Source organism: Siphateles boraxobius, unplaced genomic scaffold (genome assembly GCF_051911475.1).
Source record: "Siphateles boraxobius isolate OS27281-9 unplaced genomic scaffold, OSU_SipBor_1 41, whole genome shotgun sequence".
In the NCBI taxonomy this organism is placed as follows: Eukaryota; Metazoa; Chordata; class Actinopteri; order Cypriniformes; family Leuciscidae; genus Siphateles; species Siphateles boraxobius.
The window spans coordinates 38,009,241-38,029,674 of NW_027509042.1; the positions used below are offsets into that span (position 1 = coordinate 38,009,241).

Sequence of the window (20,434 nt, forward strand, 5' to 3'; positions counted from 1 at the left end):
GGAAAGCTCCGCGGCTGTGTAATTATATCAGCAGTCATTAGCTGTGTCCCAATTCAGAGGCTGCATCCTTCAAAGGACTGGGACTCAAAGGCCATCCAAGGCCACGAAGGTTGGACTGAGTGTTTTTAAATGGGATGGATGGTTATTGTCGCCTAGCAACTGTGACAGCTGCCGTTGATGAGCGGCAGAAACATTTGTACTGGACTTTTTTTAAAAGTTACATTCAGCGGTTTGACAACAAAACAGGGTTCAAAACTAATGTTTAAATGTTTTCACTGTGGTCCATTTCTGTAGATAATAAAGAGTATAAAATATATAAAATCACATCTTTGTAAGATTTAAGTCAACATTTAAACTGCTTTAAAGTTTTAATTTTAATATTTGTATCATTAGATATTCGTTAAGTTAAAACCCAATACTTACATAAAAAAAATTAATCGGGCAATCTCTCTCAAAAAACTATTGTTGTCACCTGCGCGCAATGAATTCTGGGCTAGGGTAGGCTGCGAAGGATAGTGATGGGCGATTTCGAAACAGTGCTTCATGAAGCTACTAAACCTTTATGAATCTTTTGTTTCGAATCGGTAGTTTGGAGCGTGTATCAAAGTTCCAAAGTCATGTGATTTCAGCAAACGAGGCTTTGTTACGTCATAACTGTTTCTAAATATTTTGGAAATTTCAGTGGTTCACCGCTGGCGGAAGATGATCTCTGTGAACTCATGAATCATGTGGATTCACTAAGATCGCCCCCTAGCGACAAACCATTGAATAAGTGCCTATGGGGTTTACCTGATCTTTGATCAGTTTTATACATTTGTACACGTTTTAATTAGACATTAGTATAATTAAAAAGGAATAATAGTAGTTAGTAGTCTCTTATTGGCCTGTTAAACAAAACAAGCCTTGAAAATTGATAAAAGAACACGCATTACACATAAAGTTGATATTTAATCTTATTAGATGATTAGTCAATTGCATTTGATAAAATGTACTTTCAATAAACCATTTGCAAAGGTGTTTTTATGCATGTTTGGCCCGAGTTGTTGTTGCATTTCCACTGTTTTGACCAGCAGGGGTCACCAGTGTGTTGTGTTTCGAATGCTTCGAAAGAGTTTGAATCAATTGGTTCAATTGATTCAAAGCTTTCAAAGCTTAATTTTTCTCATTACTAGCGAAGGATCCATCTGTTGTATCCTTCATTTCACGGGAAACGAAGGACGCATTTAGAGGCCGCATTTAAATCAGCCCTCGAATCGAGACAGCCTTCGTCACACATGGTGAGGCTATCGGTCTTTGAAGGATGCAGCTATTGTTCACACATTACAAAAGCTCTTCTTTACAGTACAGTGTGTCAGTAAAACTGCAGCACTTGTTCGAGTCATTGTTTTCTTCAAGTTATTTATGAATTCAATTTATTAACTCAGTCTTGAGGTCCAAATTTTTGGCAATACTTTCTATAGCGCTGGTGTATACAATGTATTATTTATATAGGCTTCATAAAAAAGGGTTGTTAATATACTTACAGTATTAATAATTGTTTTATATTGTATTCATATTGTAACTGTTTACAATGAATAGATGAATTTCAATTTGTATTACAGAGCATTATAAACATCTTGATACAGTATGCTTCCAACCACTTTTCTATTATTATTATTTTTTTTACAGTAGGATACCCTTATGAATGAGTACATTTATCTATGTTATACCTTTATGAAACAGATTGTTTTCAACACAATCTTTACTGTATGTGTCATGGATGGTGTTCAGGTTGTAAGGAAGGGATTGACCCAAACTCAAAGGCCTCGCTGTCACTTCCTCACCCTCCTTTTCCTCCTCCTCCTCCCTTCCAGGGAACGTGTGAACCTCTCGATCTCTACCCCTTTCCTGGTCTGTCCCGCTTGGTCTGCTTGGAGAACCTGAGGGAACACAACGTCCTCACAGAATTACACACATGGTTCTCACGGTCACTCTTCAGATTCCACCTTGAACAAAGAAAAAGGGAGTGTGCCAGTAAGAGAGAGAGAGTGAGAGATTTGGCTGGGATAAATAATCCAAACAGCATGTTATTCAGGGACGGGGGATAAAACAGCTCTTGACCGTTCAGGTAAAATCTGGCACGTTGCAACCACACAATAACAAACATCTGTCTGTGGCCAACAATCACCATGGCAACAGCTTGAAACCCAGCGGGGAGAGAAAAGAGATGGGTGGAAAGAGGAGGGGAGGCAACAGGGGAAGGGAATCAAAGGAGGAACCGAAAAAAGGAGAGAACAATGGAGGAGAGGAAGACTAAAATGTGAGCAGAACATGAGGAGAAGGTCCTGACCTGAGGAGTGGTTCCTCTTAAAGCAGAGTTTAGTCCTGACGTCAGGGTCTTCAGTGTCTGAGTCACTCACCGCCGTGTAAACGTTCCTCTGAGGAGCCGTGGTGGCGCCCTGCCACACACAAGAAATGACATAACATTAGGAAAAGCATTAAACGGCATTTAACTTTATTTACTGCAGCAACATTAGTATGGAAAAAACAGTCTGGCTTTCCTCTGAGGAACCCAAAAGAGGACTTTTCTGAAGATTTTTTCTTTTCTGAAGGACTATTATTTAAATATAATGACAGTGAATGGAGACTAGGGCTGTCAAACTGCAAAATGACAGAAAAGTGCATCATTAAAGTAATTAATAAAACTAATGCCAAGAGGAACAGACCAAAACTGAACTCATTATTCACTGAAAATCAACTCAATGGCTCAAGAAGGAAGATTATTAGAATAACAGCATGAATTTTATGTCCATTCGTTACAAAACGGAAGACAATATTTAAAAGCTCCATGACTTTTCCAGTTCATTATTTATTTGATAAGGATCTTGATAAGACCCATATATATATATATATATATTTTTACATAGATTTCATTATTTACATTTTCTTATTTTCTTATTTTAAGTTATCTTTAATCTCATCCTTTTTAAAGCTTGAAAGCTCCAGTGCCGGTGCCAGTATCAATTTAAGACTTCTATTTGTAAATGTTTATTTAAACTATTATGAAGGACTATCTTCACATGTGAAAACTACTGGCATTCATACTGACATTTAAATGATCCATTAATTGAATACTGTTCAGTTTTTTTTCATCAGACATTTTTATTTCTGTAGCATTATTCTACACTACTGTTGATAATTATCTCTTCATCTCTAATGTCTTCGCCTGTACCCCAATGTTTGTGTTTTTCACTGTATACCCAAAGCTACAGTAATATTACACATTTATGATTAATAAACTTTTATAAATATTTTATTAATGTGCTCATTACTGTGATTTCTGAAGATGTTTTTACTTAGTTTCCATAAAGGGTCCGGGTGGACTGCGGAGGGAGCTATATACAGTATAGTAAATGTTCATGTATTTTCGCATAGTACATTCATCTTTTTATTCCAAAACTGTAAGTACATAGTAATAGCTTGCTGCTTTACCTTGGTGTTCACATCGCGCAGGTTGAAGGTGAGCTCCAGATTGGAAAGGAAGTAGTCAGAGAATTCAGGATACATGTCCAGAACCTCCAGAAGATCCTCTCTGTGGATGGTGTGCAGGTCGCAGTAGCTCAGCGCTCGAACATCTGCGTTGGCTTTCCCCGGCTTGGCATACAGATGAATCATCTCTCCGAAAATATCATTCTTACCTGAGAGGTGGGTGTACAGTGATCAGAGGACAAGAGAGGGAAGAGAAGATTTGAAAGCAATGAACAAAGAAGAAAATGATCAAAGAGTGAGAAGGGGAAAGCAAGTTTCCATATTAGAGTGTGTGATTGTATGTAGGCAAAAAGTCTATTGTTTATAGTAGTAGCGATATATGAAGCACAGCTCACATAGTCACAATTCACTTTCAAACCACGTAGCTTTATGTTGATTAAAGCGATGAATCCGTGTGACCAACCAGATCCCGTTGCAAAATCTGAATGGGAAAATCTTTCGTCTCATGCAAAATTTCTGATCGCTTGGATTCCTGCTGAAATAACTGGATTTCGCTTGCGAAATTCAGACCAGCAACTGTAAATATTACGGCACATTCTAACTTGATCCTTACTAGATACTGAATACAATATGAAGACAGACCTAACTTGATCCTTAGTAAATACTGAATACAATATGAAGACAGTACTATTTTTAAAAGATATTCGCTTATTATTTAATTAAAATACAACAGAATAAAAAGGTATGACTTTTTCCTCACAATTCAGATTTTAGAAAAAAATCTCTCAATTTAGCCTGTTTTCTGTTTGTAACTTTCATCAACGAAATTAGGCACCTCTTAAGAGATAAAGGCAGAATTGCAAGATGCAAACTCACAATTTTGAAAAAAAAAAATCTAAATTGCGAGAATTTTTTTATTAAATTAACTTTTTTGTTCTGTGGCAGAAATAGGCTTCCATTGACTACAAACTCACAATTTGGGTAAAATGTAACTTGAAAAACTCTGACGTGAGCACATATTTCTGAAAGCCCTTGCAAGCTTCTTGAGGACGTGTGCCAACAGAAAAGTCAAGGCCTGACAGCACATTTCTGCAGTGATACATATCAAAGGTCAGACCTGACAAACAAACGACAGCCACCTGGGTAGCGGCCACCTGCCACCGTATCTAAATCCGGCTCAGGGTCGTGGCAAAAGCCATTGGTGCTGTATATTGCACATTAAGTATGGTGAGGCAATAAGCAATATGATATTAGAGTAACAGAGCCCAGGCCAGAGCCAGAATTAGTGTACAGTGATTAAGTGTCCATCTGCAACACTTTCGTAAGACAATAAATTCTTCAACTGAGACCTAAGAATACAGTACATATGAAGCAGAAGGTAGCTTCTCTCAGCAATTTCGTGCAGTGTACGGCAAGTTTCTGCTGAGTTGCAAGGGGGATGTTAGTGTGTGTCCTTTTTCTTCCCCTGGCCTTATTCTGTTAAAGCCAGCTTGCGTAGGAAGAGGGATGGACCATTTAAATTCGGCTTACCCTGCTCCACCTGCCCGCTGCACCGATGTGACTGGAGAATCTAAGCATGTAAGCGCGAGTTTATTAATGTGCCTGTAAATAATGAAACTAGTACTGTCACTCTGGGATCTCCGTCACACTAAGTGACACTTCGCAAATCTAATGAACAAGGGAAACATGCACCACACTGCTGCCAATCTCATTCCCGCATCTTCTTATTTAATTACAACCTTTCTCTCCTTCGTGCTCTCATTTTCCCTCAGCTTTCCTCTATTTCAGTCTCTCTCCATCTATAAAAACATGATGAGCTCATCACAGGAGAGATATCCTTGAATGAAGGACAGCACTTTTTTCATTAAGTCTTTATTACCTTGTGAGCCTCTGAGCTGTTTATATTAAATTTAGATGAGTGTGCAAGTGCCATATAGTAAGCCATTCAATTTCCACAGCATTCCTGTAATCTGCTATTTGGACACTGATACTGTCAGTGTGTGTGTGTGTGTGTATGTATAATATATATATATATATATATATATATATATATATATATATATATATATATAATATGCAAATAGCAGATTACTTTCATTACTTCCTTTTTTAGAAGGCCAGCATTTTAGATGTGAAGTTAGCAGCATTTGTAAAGCATTTAACTTCCAAAAGGCAAAATGTTCAACTGGAAGTAGGACGGGACATATTTTTGTCTTTTTTGGATTTGACTGCAGGGTGATATATGGTAGACTATGATCTACTACTTTTTTCTTCTTGTGCAGCCTTGGTTCCAGCAAAAAAAGTAATGAGGTTTTGATGAAAGATTATGCAAACATTTTTAGAACAATATGAACCAAGGTCATTTATTAGTCTATGTGGTGGAAAAACATAATGGTTAAAAAGATCTGGCCTGGCAACCAAAGGACAACAGGTTTGACCCTTAAAAGGGCTGATTGTGACACCGTGTGAAAGTCATGGAAGAAACTCCATTTTAATTATAGATTCTAAGTTAGTGAGATGTCATCACCATGAAGTTTTGGTGGTTTTACGAGCAGGTTTACAGGCTTACAGTGAAGGTTTGTTTAATTGTTTATTGCTCACCCAGAATAGCCACCACTATGTCGTCTCTCAGAATCTCGATGGATCCCCTGGCGAGAAAGTAGAGGGCTGTGAGAACGTCCCCACAATGTACCAGCGTGTCACCTGGAGGGGCATGGGTGGTCTTAAAGCGCATTGCCAGTGCACGAAGGCATCCTTTGGTTGCTCCGCTGAACACCTTGCAACTCTGGAGCAAACTTGTATTCAGATGAAGACAGATATCAGCCTGCAGGCACTCTGGAAAGCCCTTCAGTACCTGCAGAGAAGGGAAGAAAGAGAAAAGGACAGAAAGAGTGTTCCCCATGGAGAAGAGAAGGAGGGCAGAATGATTGCCGGTTTTTAAGAGCTTTGCGTTAGAGCTCAAATAATACAATGCTAATATAGCCCTGTCTCCCTCAACTGCAAATACATAAAAGATGAAGCAAAGTATGATTACATCTGGGAACCTTTTTTCTGCTGCATGCATTGTGTTAGCCTTTAATTTGCTCTTGCTTCATCAAAAATGATATATGGCACATTAAGCAGAGGAAAATGCAACTGCCACTTACGTTTTCTCCCAATTTTTCTGATTCATCTATAAAACACTATGTTTCTTGTTTAACATTGGATTTGGGATGTCAGCCAGGGAACAACAATGACTGTTATGGAAATATATTAATCTGCAGTAAATATCTATCTGACTGACAAACTAAATATGATGCCTAACAAAACAGGAAATGTCAATATGACCTAGGTCCATCAAAGTGAAACTGATTTAATTGAAGGAAATTAACTGAAATATAAAATTCCTGTGTGCAGGATGAGTCACAGTACCCATAGCCATTAGCTTTGTGAATAAGAGTTTTTGATTTAACATTAGTCATTAAATGGACCAAACTTTAATTACTTTGATTGGCTATAACATTTAGACTACCCTTACCTCATAAAATGGTATGCATATAACCAACACTGCTCAAGGTTATAAACAGTTTAAAATCTTAAAATCAACTGTATGCTTCTACAAAATATACAGATATTATGGAAAACATTTAAGATAAAATGACTGCAGCTTTTTTGATAAAAAGCAAACATTACTCTATACCTCCTGCTCACCAGGGTGTTGAAGTCAGTCCGTTTGAGTGCGTATAAGAAAGAGAATGCATATCAGATCACTGCGTAGACACATGAACACATGACATTAATACTGTGTGATTGAGATACATAGATTATAAACACAAGATAGCTAACACAGTGACATCAATGCATGTCTTCATTCAATGACAGTAATTCATAATTAGTGGAGAAAAAAAAGCCTGGCTCGTACCATGTTCATGTCGATACCATTGGTGTAAGTCCACGCATGTTGGAAGTACTCCTCTAATCTTTGTCTCAGGGGGTTCGGGATCTGGTGAAAGCGAATGAATTCCTTGACCCGAAGCATCTGCAGATGGTACCGAGCTGTTCCAGAGTACAGTCGCTGAATTATAGCAGACACATTCCCAAATATACTAGCATACATCAGAGCTAGAATACAAAGGGAGGAGGCAAAGGTCAGGATTTAAGTCATTTATAAAGTCAAGTAAAGTTTTTTCTTTTTTCAATGTTTTTGAAAGTCTCTTATGCTCACCAAGGTATTTATTTGATCAAAAAAATGTATATATTAAAAACTAATATTGTGTAACATTATCACAATTTAAAATGACCGTTTTCTATTTTTAATATACTTTAAAATGCAATCTACTCCTGTGACAATTCCTGTAATTCCTTCAGAAATCATTCTAATATGCTGATGTGGTGCTAAAGTAAACAAGTTTTTTGTTATTATAAATGTGGAAAACGTCTTGGTTACTAATGTAACCCTCGTTCCCTGAAGGATAATTCAGCTACTCTGCTTGCTGCGCGAGCATATAATGATCAGCCGGTGCGTCGCATATTGTTTTACGCTGAGGAGCCGAGACGTATTCAGCCGTACAGCGATGGTCAGCAACCGTGGCGACAGGACGTTACGTCTCCCATTCCCTCTTTACATTAGTAACCGAGATGTTCCCTATCATTCACTCAAGTTCAATGTAACATCGATGAAACGACGTAATTGGGATCCCTATGGAAAATGCCACGGTTGCTGCCACATCCAGCGCCCTACGCAAGACTCTCAGACCCCCAACTGGCTGGGGCGGAAGGCCTGCGTAGAGGGTGTTCAACTGCTGTTCCGTTACACCCCACACAGTGGAACTCGTTGGATAACACTGGGAAAGCGTGCCTTTCCAGGGGAGAGGGATGCTGCGGAAGGGAGGTAACATGTGGAGAATTACACATATGGACTGGCAGGAAGAGGGAGTGCAACATATGGAATGTCACTGGGGTGGCTCCAGCCTGAGAAGGGGGAGGCTACACCAGACAGTGACGGCAGGGCCGACTCTGCCAAGGGAAAGACATGGGCTCACCGCAGGGAGCTGGTCGTGGAAGAATACACATATGGAACCCAGCCTAGCTCAAATTACTCAAGCATACGAGCAATAGGCCTGGCATCGGACGCTCCGACGCGTCCGTCTGCCGAAGGGTTGCGGAGGAATTCTACAGGGTTCGCCTGGGTGGGGAATTTGACTGGACCAAAAAAGCGCATGTATCTGCTCCATGTGGAGGGGAGTGGCGCAGCAAGAGCGGCAACACTAGAGCGGGAACTTTGGTGTTACCAGCTGGTTGAAGTGAGCACACAGGAAGAAACCGGCTCAACACGCAGGCTATAAAACCTAGCAAACGTGTTAGGTGTCGCCCAGCCCGCAGCTCTACAGTTATCTGTCAGCGAGGCGCCGTGTGTCAACGCCCAAGGACACTCCTAGTGGAGTGGGCTCTCAACCCGGGAGGGCAAGGCACGCCTTGGGCTTCGTAAGCCAAGGCGATGGAATCCACTATCCAGTGGGGCATCCTCTGTTAGGAGACAGCTTTTCCCTTCTGCTGGCCTCCGTAACAGACGAAGAGCTGATCTGAGGTCCTGAGGCTTGCGTTCTGTCCACGTAAAGGCGCAGAGCGCGGACGGGACAGAGAAAAGCCAGGGCTGGGTCTGCCTCCTCCGAAGGCAGTGCTTGCAGGTTCACCACCTGGTCCCGGAAGGGAGTGGTGGGAACCTTGGGCACGTATCCGGCCCAGGGTCTCAGGATCACGTGAGAGTTAGCCGGGACGAATTCTTGGCATGATTCGTCGACCGAAAATGCATGCAGGTCCCCTATCCTCTTGATGGAGGCCAATGCAACCAGGAGTACTGTTTTACAAGACAGAATTTTTAACTCAGCTGATTGCAAAGGCTCAAAGGATGGTCTCTGAAGAGCCGAAAGGACCAGAGACAAATCTCAAGAGGGTATAGAAAGCAGGCGAAGCGGATTTAGTCTCCTCGCCCCCCTCAGGAATCTAACGATCAAGTCGTGCTTTCCCAACGAATTACCTTCAACTGCATCGTGATGTGCGGCGATAGCGGCAACATAGACTTTAAGGGTGGAGGGAGACAGCCGTCGCTCCAACCCATCTTGCAGGAAGGAAAGCACACCTCTGATCGAGAAAGTTCGGGGGTTCTCCTCGTGAGAAGAACACCAGACAACGAATAGCTTTCCCTTCAACGCATAGAGGCGCCTCGTAGAGGGGGCTCTAGCGTAAGTGATGGTGTCAACTACCGCTGGGGGTAGGTCACCTAGAACCTCCGCGTCCCGTCCAGGGACCAGACTTGGAGTTTCCAGAGGTCTGAACGCGGGTGCCCCGTCTCTGAGAGCAGGTCCTCTCTCAAGAGGAATGGGACAGGGAGGGACTGTCGCGAGGAGCACCAGTTCCGGGAACCAGGTCCGGTTGGGGCTCACTGGGGGAAACGCATACTTGCAAAGGCCCGAGGGCCAGCTGTGTGTCAGATTATCCGTGCCGAGGGTCCCCTCGGTCAGGGAATAGAACAACTGGCAGTGAGACGTATCCGGGGTGGCAAACAGATCTACCTGTGCGATCCCGAAGCCCCTGAAATCAGCTGGACCAACTGGGGATGGAGTCACGGTAGCACCTGCTGCCGTGAGAGCTCGTCGGCTGCACGGTCGAGCAGGCCCGGAATATAAATGGCACTAAGAGACCTCAGATGCTTCTGACTCCAAAGGAAGAGATGTTGCGAATTGTGACATGCGGCGGGAGTGTAGTCCAACCTGACGGTTGATGTATGCAACGGTTGCAGTGCAATCCGTACGGACCAGTACATGCTTGCCTAATTGTGCCGTTGTGAAGCGGCCCAGCGCAAGATGTGCTGCTAATAACTCGAGGCAGTTGATGTGCCAATAAAGTTGAAGCCCAGTTCACAGACCTGAAGCTGCATGCCCGATGGACGTGGCCCCCCAGCAGATGGCAGAGGCATCCGTGGAGACCACAGAGTGCCTGGACACTTGTTCTAGGGAACACCTGCCTGCAGGAACGAAGGGTCCGACCACAAGCTGAGAGTTTGGCGACAGTGCGGGGTTACTTGGACCCTGCACGAGCCGCTCCGCCACGCCCATCTTGGGACTCGATTGTGGAGCCAGTGTATGAGCGGCCTCATATGAAGTAATCCGAGCGGCGTTACAGTGGCTGCAGATGCCATATGCCCCACGAGCCTCTGAAAAGTTTCAGTGGTGCCACTGTTCTGCATCTGAGTGAACTCACTGACTGACTGTACACGGGCCTCTGTGAGGTGCGCTGTCATGTTGATCGAGTCCAACTCCATACCAAGAAAAGCCTCCCTCTCCCACCTCCTTCCATTTGACACCTCTCTACTCTTCCGCCACTGCCTGTCAGCCCCTCAGCTCCTCTTCTAACCACCTTCATCAAGGCGGAGTCGCCGTGGGTCTGCCAGCCTGCAGCTCCAGCCTGGTGGATCCCCGGTCTCCACCTCCAACCCCTCGCAGCCAGGACTCTACCTCGGCCCTTCGTCCCATCTGCTCCACCTTGGCATTCATCTCCCTCAGCTCCACCGTGACCCTTCAGTTCCCTAGTTCTGTCAGGCTCCCTCGTCCCCCAGGATCCACTTTGGTCATTCGTCGACCTTCCCTCACCTCTGGACTTTTCTCCTCTGGCTACGCCTCGTCCCTTCGTCCCCCGGCTCTGTTGGACTCCTTACTCCCTTCAGTTCCCCTTTGGTCCTCACTCCCCCTGTCTTCACCGTGCCCTTCTGTGTCCCCGCCTGCACTTCTGTCACCAGAGCCAGCGTCACCATGTCCCTCCAGACCCTCGGCATCGCCTAGGTTCGTCGGCTTTCCGGCTCCATCCTGGTCTCCTCTCCTACCTGCTCCGCCCCCGTCAGTCGGCCCCCTGGAGTCGTCAGCCCTGCCTCCTCCATGGCTCCTCCCTCCGTCAGCTCCGCCTGGCCGCCTACACTGTCTCCTCCGCCCTGGACGCCTGCCTTCTGCATTTCGTCCTGCTGTGTCCCCTTCCTCCGCAATTGGTCCTTCTACGGCGCGGCCTACTGGGAGGGGGGTGTAATGTCACAGTTGTCTGCTGTCTTCATGTCACGTGTCTTCTTCATTAGTTCATCTGTAGCACCTGTCTTGTTAATCATCATCTGTTTCACCTGTCTTCACTCATCAATGTTAATCAGTGTCTGTATTTAATTCCCTTCAGTTCATTCAGTCTTCGTCCATTCTAGGTTGTGTTTAGCGTGTGTGTGGGAACCTTCTGCCCGTCTGTATCGGTGCGAGTTATATTATATGTTATATTGAAAGTTAAAATTTTTGAAATTGGACTTCTTCTACCCGCACCACACCTGTGACATTTATAATGTGGCAAAAGCTATCAAAGAATCCTGAGAAAAAGTACACTGTTTTCAACATTGATAATAACAATAAATGTTTCTTTAGCAGCAAATCAGCATAATAGAATGATTTCTGAAGGATCATGTGACATTGATGACTGGAGTAATGATGCTGAACATTCAAATTTAGTGACACAGGACTAAATTGCATTTTAAAATATGTGACCCGTGCTGGGAAAATTAGTTGCAATGAGCAAATTTTCAAAAATTATTTTCACATTCTCTAATAAAAAAACCTTCAAAATGATGTATGATTTGTTGGAATCAGACAAAAAAAATTTACTGAGCTACACCTAGTCGATAGAGTCCGCAAAGTCAATTTTGAGAGAATAGAGTTTAAGTTTTCTGTGGGTTCCAAAATCACCTAGCATCCATACCTTAAAATCCCTGTTAAAGGGTTAGTTCGCCCATTTAAGACATGAAGTTGTATGCAATCCTTACCAGCACTATAGTGCATACACACTGACCCACTATGTTGTCACCTCCCTGGTCAGAGTTCTGGCCGCTGGAAGCAGGGCTCTCAAGTCTCACGCATTGGGCGTGAGACACACGCATTTCAACCCCTTCACACGCCACACCTTGTATTTCTCACGCTGAGGAGTAAGGGGACTTGTCCCGCTATACAATTAATGGACGAGGCGCAGGCAAACGGAGGGAAGTTCTCTGCCGAGTTCATAGCATCTGTCTCGAGTTATGCAGAGTTAAATGCTAGCTACCAGCCAATCAGAAATTAGAATTAGTTGTTTCCGGGTAAATTATGTGTTCACGCTGCAAGCACGTTCGTTACTAGACAACACGCGCAGGTCGTGCACACACGGAGTGGAAGTTGAAAGAGCACGATCTGATGAATGCGGTTTGCGGACATCTACATTTATTATTATTATTTTTTTTTAGCATTTTGATTTTACGATTCCTGAACGATATCTCTTGCCTGTGATCAAAGACAGTGAGAGCTGATGTTGAGGAGCCAAATTCGTGCTAAATTATTTTTGATGCATTCAAAAACTCTCCAACTGCTTTTAAAAATACACTTTTATATGGTATTTGCAAATAAATGTGTCTTTGCAGTGTGTGGACACAATCACCATGCAATGAAAAATCCATTCACTTTTTTTTTTAATCCTCAAAAAGCTAAAAAGTTGTTGCTCATTATCATTTAAAGAGACATGCACCGAAACGGGTCACTGTGAACAGAGCTGTTTTCAAGAGGTAAAAAGGGTGTTGTTTTACACAACCATTGAGAAATTTTAACCAAAGTATGTTACAAACTTTACATGAAGACCCAAAAGAATCATACCAATTTGTGGAAAATGGGCATCCGATGACCCCTGTAAAGGTGACCGGATTGGGTCTTGACATACATGCTCAGGGCAAGTTGTTATGACACAATGTTATGTACATTGAGCACTGATGTTCAGTTGGCTTGTTTGGGGTCAAATTTATTTTTATTTTTCAATAAATTTGTATTTTTTAAATATAACTATTTACTTTATTTGGATGAATTTGTCTTTTTATCAGATTTAACAATTGTTATAATTTCCATTTGTGCTGGTCAATTATGAACAATAGGCAAAATTGAACTGCTAGCAAAAATTGAAGCGAATTTGGTTGGGTCGAGGGACCGCTGCTGCAAATATTTGGGTGGCTCCTCCCCTAAATCTCACTCTAAACTTTTGATAAAACTTGAGAGCCCTGTGGAAGTTTTTCAATAAAGTACTACTGGTTATTTTCCGGGGCCACAAAACTGTTCGTTTTTACGAGAAAAAATTATTTGCGTTTCAAAGCTGGATTAATTTACCACACAAAAAACACGCCGGTCAAAATTCATACCTCAGTTTTAATCGGCACTATTTTCTATCCATTTCGATCAATCCGCGCTGCTGTCAACGTCGACAGTGCGCACGTTCCCATCAGCTGTTGATAGCGCGACTCGCTGACAACATGTCTGACTGCGAAACTTCTGATGATGAAACCAATTTTAGCACAATGTCAGACGGATCAGATGTTGAAAGTAATTTTAGCACAACGACAAAGGGATACCTTTATGAACCGGAGTATACAAGATCAAATCAAATGTTATTGATTGCAACACAAAACCTCAATTGTGTGTGTGTTCAATCAAATAGTTTTCTCAGCAAATTGTACCGATATCCCTATATACTGTTTTTATATTAGACATCTTTTCACGTGTTTTATAATGGAATCTTAACATCAGCTTGTTTACCGTACAGTTTAGACATGGGATCATAAAGTTAGTAAATAGAGCTTACCCGTGATACTGGTACAGCAAAACTCTTTAATTTTCCTTTTCCTCCTTGGTTGGGGATGTAATCGTCTTCGCTGTAGTGAGCACTACACACACGAAAATCCTTTATTCTGGATATTTTAGCTCCCGCGCAGAGTAGCCGATGGCAACCAGCCAAAGCTGTCTCATATATTCGAATCAGGAAAACGATGTAATCTGAACTTTGATCCCGGCACATCCTTGTGGTCACAGCGTGGGAATTTACAAGTTCGCACCATTGTTAATTTAATACTTTTTATGTCGTTGTCAATCGATTATGTGTAAACACTATGGAACAGCCGATCGGAATGTGCGCACTGTTGACGTTGACAGCAGCGCGGATTGATAGAAATGGATAGAAAATAGTGGCGATTAAAACTGAGGTATGAATTTTGACCGGCGTGTTTTTTGTGAGCTAAATTAATCAAGCTTTGAAACGCAAATCATTTTTTCACGTAAAAACGCACAGTTATGTGGCCCCGGAAAATAACCGGGAGTACTTTATTGAAAAACTTCCAGCGGCCAGAACTCTGACCAGGGAGGTGACTACAGAGTAGGTCAGTGTGTATGCACTATAGTGCTGGTAAGGATTGCATACAACTTCAAAAATATATATTGAATTTTTTTCCACGTTACCACAATTGTTTGATTAACATTAATGAAACAGCCAGACTATATATTAAGACCTACTGTACCGCACTGATGTGATATAATGATACACAGCAGTTGTTTATCCCCAAGAGTAAACCAAACATTCACTTAAGACATAACAGATAATGTTTGCGTGAATACTCGCCAAGACAGATATTTTGTAATTCTGTGATATGCTGTGTATATCAGGATCGCGCACTCTCTGAGGCCTTTGTGCTCATACTTTGGATCTGTAAGTCAGTGCAAGTAAAATCTTTTTCTTTACATCAGCATGAGTTTGACAATCACATTTCATTGGTTCAGACTCATGATATCGAATATTCACAAAGTTGGAATGCAGCACTTTAAAAAGATACCGAACTTGTGCAGAGGGGAAGTGCAAGTCGTCGAGAAGTGAGCAGAGAAAAACTGCATTTTTTCATGGACAAAGGAAAGGTACTCCTCTCAGAAAACGAACAAATAAAGATACTTTTGTGTTTAATGTTGATCCAGGAACATGTCTTACTTAACAAAATCACGGTGACCTTTGCGGTACTGGTGATTTTGATGGCATAAGTGAAATTTTAAAGGTGCGACATATTGATACCCACAGCCAATGAGCATGACACAGATGGAGAAGATCTTCTCTGAGTTGGTATTTGGTGACACATTTCCAAACCCCACGCTGGTCAGACTGCTGAATGTGAAATACAGTGCTGTCACATACTTGTCCCTGATTGAGGGACCTGAGGAGCGGTCACTGACGTTGTACTGCTTGCCGATGGACATGCCCAGATTATCCAACCAGCCAATCGTGTGCGCCAGATAGGGCCTCTCCACATTGCCGATTGCATACCATATGCAAGCCAACCAATGAGCAATCAGCGCAAATATACACATAAGAAGCATGAGGACAGCCGCCCCATACTCTGAGTAACGATCCAGCTTCCGTGCCACACGGACCAATCGGAGAAGTCTGGCAGTCTTCAGTAGGCCAATCAGAGTCGTTGTCTGAACGAGAGAGTGCAAACATATTCATGCTTACAAAATATAAATAATGTATTTAGATAAAAATTAAAAAATATTTATTGCACGAAAGCTAAAACAGTCTGTCATTTATTCATATGTCTATCCATATTTAAGCATAAAAGCTCAGCTGTTGGTGTATATTATATTTAAGACTGTTTAAAAAAAAAAGTCACTATGGATTTGTTAAAATCCAAAACTCAGACTATCTGAATAGCATGAAAAAGCCTTCATTGTAAATTATAGAACTCTTAAAATAAATCAAACCACACATCAAATGCATAAACATATGCTCACCTCTTCTGATCCTGCCTCAAATATGAGCAGGTCAAAGGGTATGGCTGCCACCATGTCTATGAAGAACCACCCCTTGAAGTAATGCACAGCTATCCTAGCTGGATGGCTGACCACCTCCTCGTTGGCGTTGACGTACGTAGTCCGGAAATTGATAAGAATGTCTACAATAAACATAATGTCCACTATGAGGTCCACCACGTTGAGAGGACTGCAGGAATAACCACACTCACGTCTCCTCTCTTCCTCCAGGTCATTGAGCAGGAAGGCCGCACTGTAGGGCGTGAAAATAGCGGTGTAGATGACTAGCAGCAGAATCAGCCAATCCCAGACTGCCTTAAAGGGGCTGTAGTGTAGAATGGTGAACTTGTTGATGCCTGGTGTCTGAAGCTTATACTCTGGAAGCACGTCGGCACCTAGTGACAACACCTGAATCAAAGAGATGTGGTTACTATGACAACAATAGTGCTTTTATATTTTGCAACGACTAAGGACAATATCAGAAGCTGCTAAATCAGAGCCTGGAAACAACACAGTGATTCGAGTATGAAATGTACACATTATACTGTGTTGAATGTGACGATTATTTCTCTTAACTGGATTCAGTTATAGTTTTCATTTAAATAATCATATTTTTTTAAATTAGAAATTAGATTATTAGTATGGCAATTGGCCATGCTTATGGATTTTAGAATGTCTTAACATTTGGTATAGCATACTTTTACTTAAATGACGACATGCACCCAAGCTGAGTTTTATACAGTTTATGCAAATCCTGATAAGGATGATTTGAAAATTATCCAAAGAGCAACTTGTTATTCAGTTCAAGCCAGTTTTTTTTTTAAACCTAAATCATTTAGAACTAAAACATCAGAATTTTGAATCCCAGTTTTCTGATGTTAAAACTTTTAGACTTCATGGTATAAATAAAATGTAAATATATAATAAAATTTTAGCTGACCATTTTACACCCTCTTTGACACTTAGGGCCTTATCATACACCCGGTGCAATGCGTTGCTATGCGCGACGCATGTGTTTTTTGCTAGTTTCAGCCCGACGAAGTTATCTTTTTCACGTCCTGCGCCACATTGTTTAAATAGCAAATGCATTTGCGCCTATTTGTGCACCCATGCACAATGCTGCCCATGCTGGTCTGAAAACGAGGTGTGTTTAGGTGCAATATGTTGGCGCGTTGCTATTTTGAGGCTACTGAAATAGACTGCGCCATTGACTAACAAAAACCTGGTCTAAAGTCAATGGTGCAGTATTTTTTTTGTTATTTAAAGGGCACATTAGTAATATGCGTCTATAGGCAGGTGCACAATATGCGTACACTCTGCTTATTACACACACAGGGACGCGCAGCAGAACACAAACATGCCAGATATTAAAAATAAAAGGATTACAATGTAAAATATTAATATTGTGTACATAAAGATATGGTGGAATCCGGCTTGTCCCATAGAAGGCCTGCTTGCGCGTTTTAACCTTGCGCATGAGCAGATCCGTTTCCTCGCTAGAGAAGCTTTCAGTCTTTCCGCTTGCAAATTCCGCCATGTAAATAGCAACCCACCATGGTGCAAGCGTAAAATCAAGGTGGCTTTTAAAGGGAATGGGAAATGACACTCTGATTTGTTTATTGCACGTCACGCCCAAAACATACCCATTACTCATTAAGAGAATAGGGACAACCGTTTTAGACCATGCACCGAGCTCGGCGACCATTTTTCCCATCGTTAAACTAGCAAAAGTGGATTAATACACGCTTTAAGTGCACTTGAGCCGTACGCTTAGATCATTAAAATAGAGCCCTTAGAATTAAATTCACAGTTTTTGCTACTGTACCTTTAAGAATAAAATATGTACATTAGTTATTCTTTCTGTACTATTCTTTTTGTCTCTATTCTTTAATGAACATTTCTGATCAAACCATTTTGACAGCTTTGTTTCAAGAAATAATCTATTTGGATTTATGAGGAAGCTTTGCAATGTGAATGTTAGAGTATGTCTACTAGTACACTGACCTCCTTTATTCCGAAAGAGCATGAGACTGTGTCTACTTTGTATAAATTTGAAAAATTGAAGAAAGACAGAGCAATACATAATTGCTTATGATGCAAATTTCATGATCCAGCTTTTAGATGGTAATGTGAAAAGCAGAGAGAAGGCCACATGGTGACAGGTCACGGCTGATGCAGCCATAAGTTAATAACGGACCACAGCACACCATTCAGCCAGAGAAAAAATTACAAATAGAAAGGCTGTTATGTCCTTCCCATCAGGGAACCAGGCTGAACAGACAGGACCAGCCTGGGTGTTCAGTAAGCAAATTAATGCACATCATTATACAGTATATACCACATTATATTACAGCAGCATACACAAATACCCTGGGTGCCTATTATTACAAATGAGTCAACAGCTGCTTAAGTTTGTACAGAAATCTATGACAGCATGCGTGTGGGACATACTAGGACAGTCTCAATGTCAGAGAGGCAATTCTCTTCTCCAGTCCTCCACTGATACAGAGACGATGAGAGATAATTTCCTCTTGCTTTCTGTTTCAGTAATTGGCAAGCCTTCATCTAGCCTGTGTGTGTATTTATGTGTCATGAAGGGTTCTCTCACTTCTCATGCACACACTTGCTGAATAATGTAGGTATCTGCTCGGAAACCCATGGGCTGCAGCCTCTAAGAGGTCACACAGGAGGAAATGTTAATACAATTTAAATTAAACATTTTCTTTTTATTATAATACATTTTAAAATGTAATTTATTCCTGTGATGGTGACACTGAATTTTTAGCAGCTATTACTCCATTCTTCAGTATCACATGATTCTTAATATTTTTTTTCCAGGAGTCTATGATAAATAGAAAGTTCAAAGGAAGAGCATTTATATGAAAAATAACTGTAATATTATACGTGTCTTTACTGTCACTTTTGATTTATTTAATGCATCCTTGCTGAATAAATGTATTAATATCTACAGACCCCAAAAACATTTTTTAATTTTTAATTTTTAGTGTTCACTCAAAATGGGTAAAAACGTTCACAATAATAGTGCAGGTCACAATAGCTCTGTATTGACCAATTCCATTATAATCAGTATAGAATAACTGGATTCTGGCTGTAAACTATGTGTTCACCTAATTACTGTATCTGTCAGCATCCCTGTGTATCCGTTAGCATGTTCAATTCAAGGACTTTCCAGGTCCAATACCCTCAAATTTAAGGACTTAATGTGGGGACACATTTCAGGTGAGAGCAAGGTTACATTGTGTTACCTTGTAAGATACATTGTTACAGTTTTCATGTGTAAAACACAATTATGCAAAAAAGCTTTTTTTTTTAGTTTTGGCCATATAACAGAGATCTGATATTCTATATGTCATATTGCTGTTTTGCATAAAACTGAAGAATATTCGGTACATCCTATACTGTATTCTAAAATGATCTGATATTAACTTTTGCATGGATTTTTTGAAAAGAGCTTAGACTCATGTAACCAGAAGTTTTAAGATTTATGCTTTTAAGTTTTTCTTCCCTCATGGGTTTACATTATCTTAACAACCATTCTTTGTAATCTTCTTTGATGAGCCAAATATCTTGCAACTTGCATTTTCCAGGCATCACGTTTCAGCGGTTTCAGACTATTTTTGCAATGTTTTACGGTGTCTGTGAAACGTTAAGGTGCCATCGTAGTGGTTTTGTGCGCACTTGAACATCATGGAAACGTTCAACACAAAGTACCTCACACGGGAAACACTTAAAGGAGAAGTTCACTTTAAAATTAGCCCATGATTTACTCACCCTAAAACCATCCTATTGAAGCTCAAAAAAGTGCATCCATCCATTATAAAAGAAGTCCACACAGCTCCGGGGGGTTAATAAAGGCCTTCTAAGGTAAAACGATGAGTTTCCGTAAGAAAATGTTTCTTATTTAAAACTTTATAAAGTAAAAATTACTAGCTTCCAGCCAAACGAACATACGGATTTTACATAAGTGTAAAGTGCAACTTACTGCTGATATTTACGCTACACCATGACGCACTACGCTACTTCTGACGTCATAAGTTGTATAAATTGCGCTTTATACGCAAGCAGACTGCGTATGGCCGTTTGGCTGGAAGCTAGAATTTTACATTGTAGCGTGTTAAATATTAATATTTTTCTTACACAAACTCATCACTTTGCTTCATTAACCTTTATTAACCCCCTGGAGCCGTGTGCAGTTCTTTTATAATGGATGGATGCACTATTTTGAGCTTCAATCTGATGGTTGCAATCCACTGCCATTATAAAGCTCGGAAGCGTCAGGGTGTATATTAATATAACTCCGATTGTTT

General features: G+C 41.2%; 1 protein-coding gene across 11 annotated transcripts in view; it reads right to left on the reverse strand.

The window, feature by feature from the left end:
* Nucleotides 1-20,434, reverse strand: part of kcnh7a (potassium channel, voltage gated eag related subfamily H, member 7a) — a 129,800-nt gene that overhangs the window by 4,421 nt on the left and 104,945 nt on the right. For 4 of the 11 annotated variants that reach the window (XM_077199472.1, XM_077199474.1, XM_077199477.1 and 1 more), the window contains 7 exons: nt 16,089-16,514; nt 15,377-15,776; nt 7,370-7,569; nt 6,070-6,322; nt 3,472-3,677; nt 2,330-2,438; nt 1,824-1,919 (listed from right to left, as the gene is read on the reverse strand). In XM_077199472.1, the coding sequence (XP_077055587.1) occupies nt 1,824-1,919; nt 2,330-2,438; nt 3,472-3,677; nt 6,070-6,322; nt 7,370-7,569; nt 15,377-15,776; nt 16,089-16,514 (1,690 nt within the window). Of the gene's footprint in view, nt 1-1,709; nt 1,920-2,329; nt 2,439-3,471; nt 3,678-6,069; nt 6,323-7,147; nt 7,218-7,369; nt 7,570-15,376; nt 15,777-16,088; nt 16,515-20,434 lie in introns of all 11 variants that reach the window. The other 7 variants (XM_077199467.1, XM_077199470.1, XM_077199468.1 and 4 more) reach the window with 4 other exon arrangements.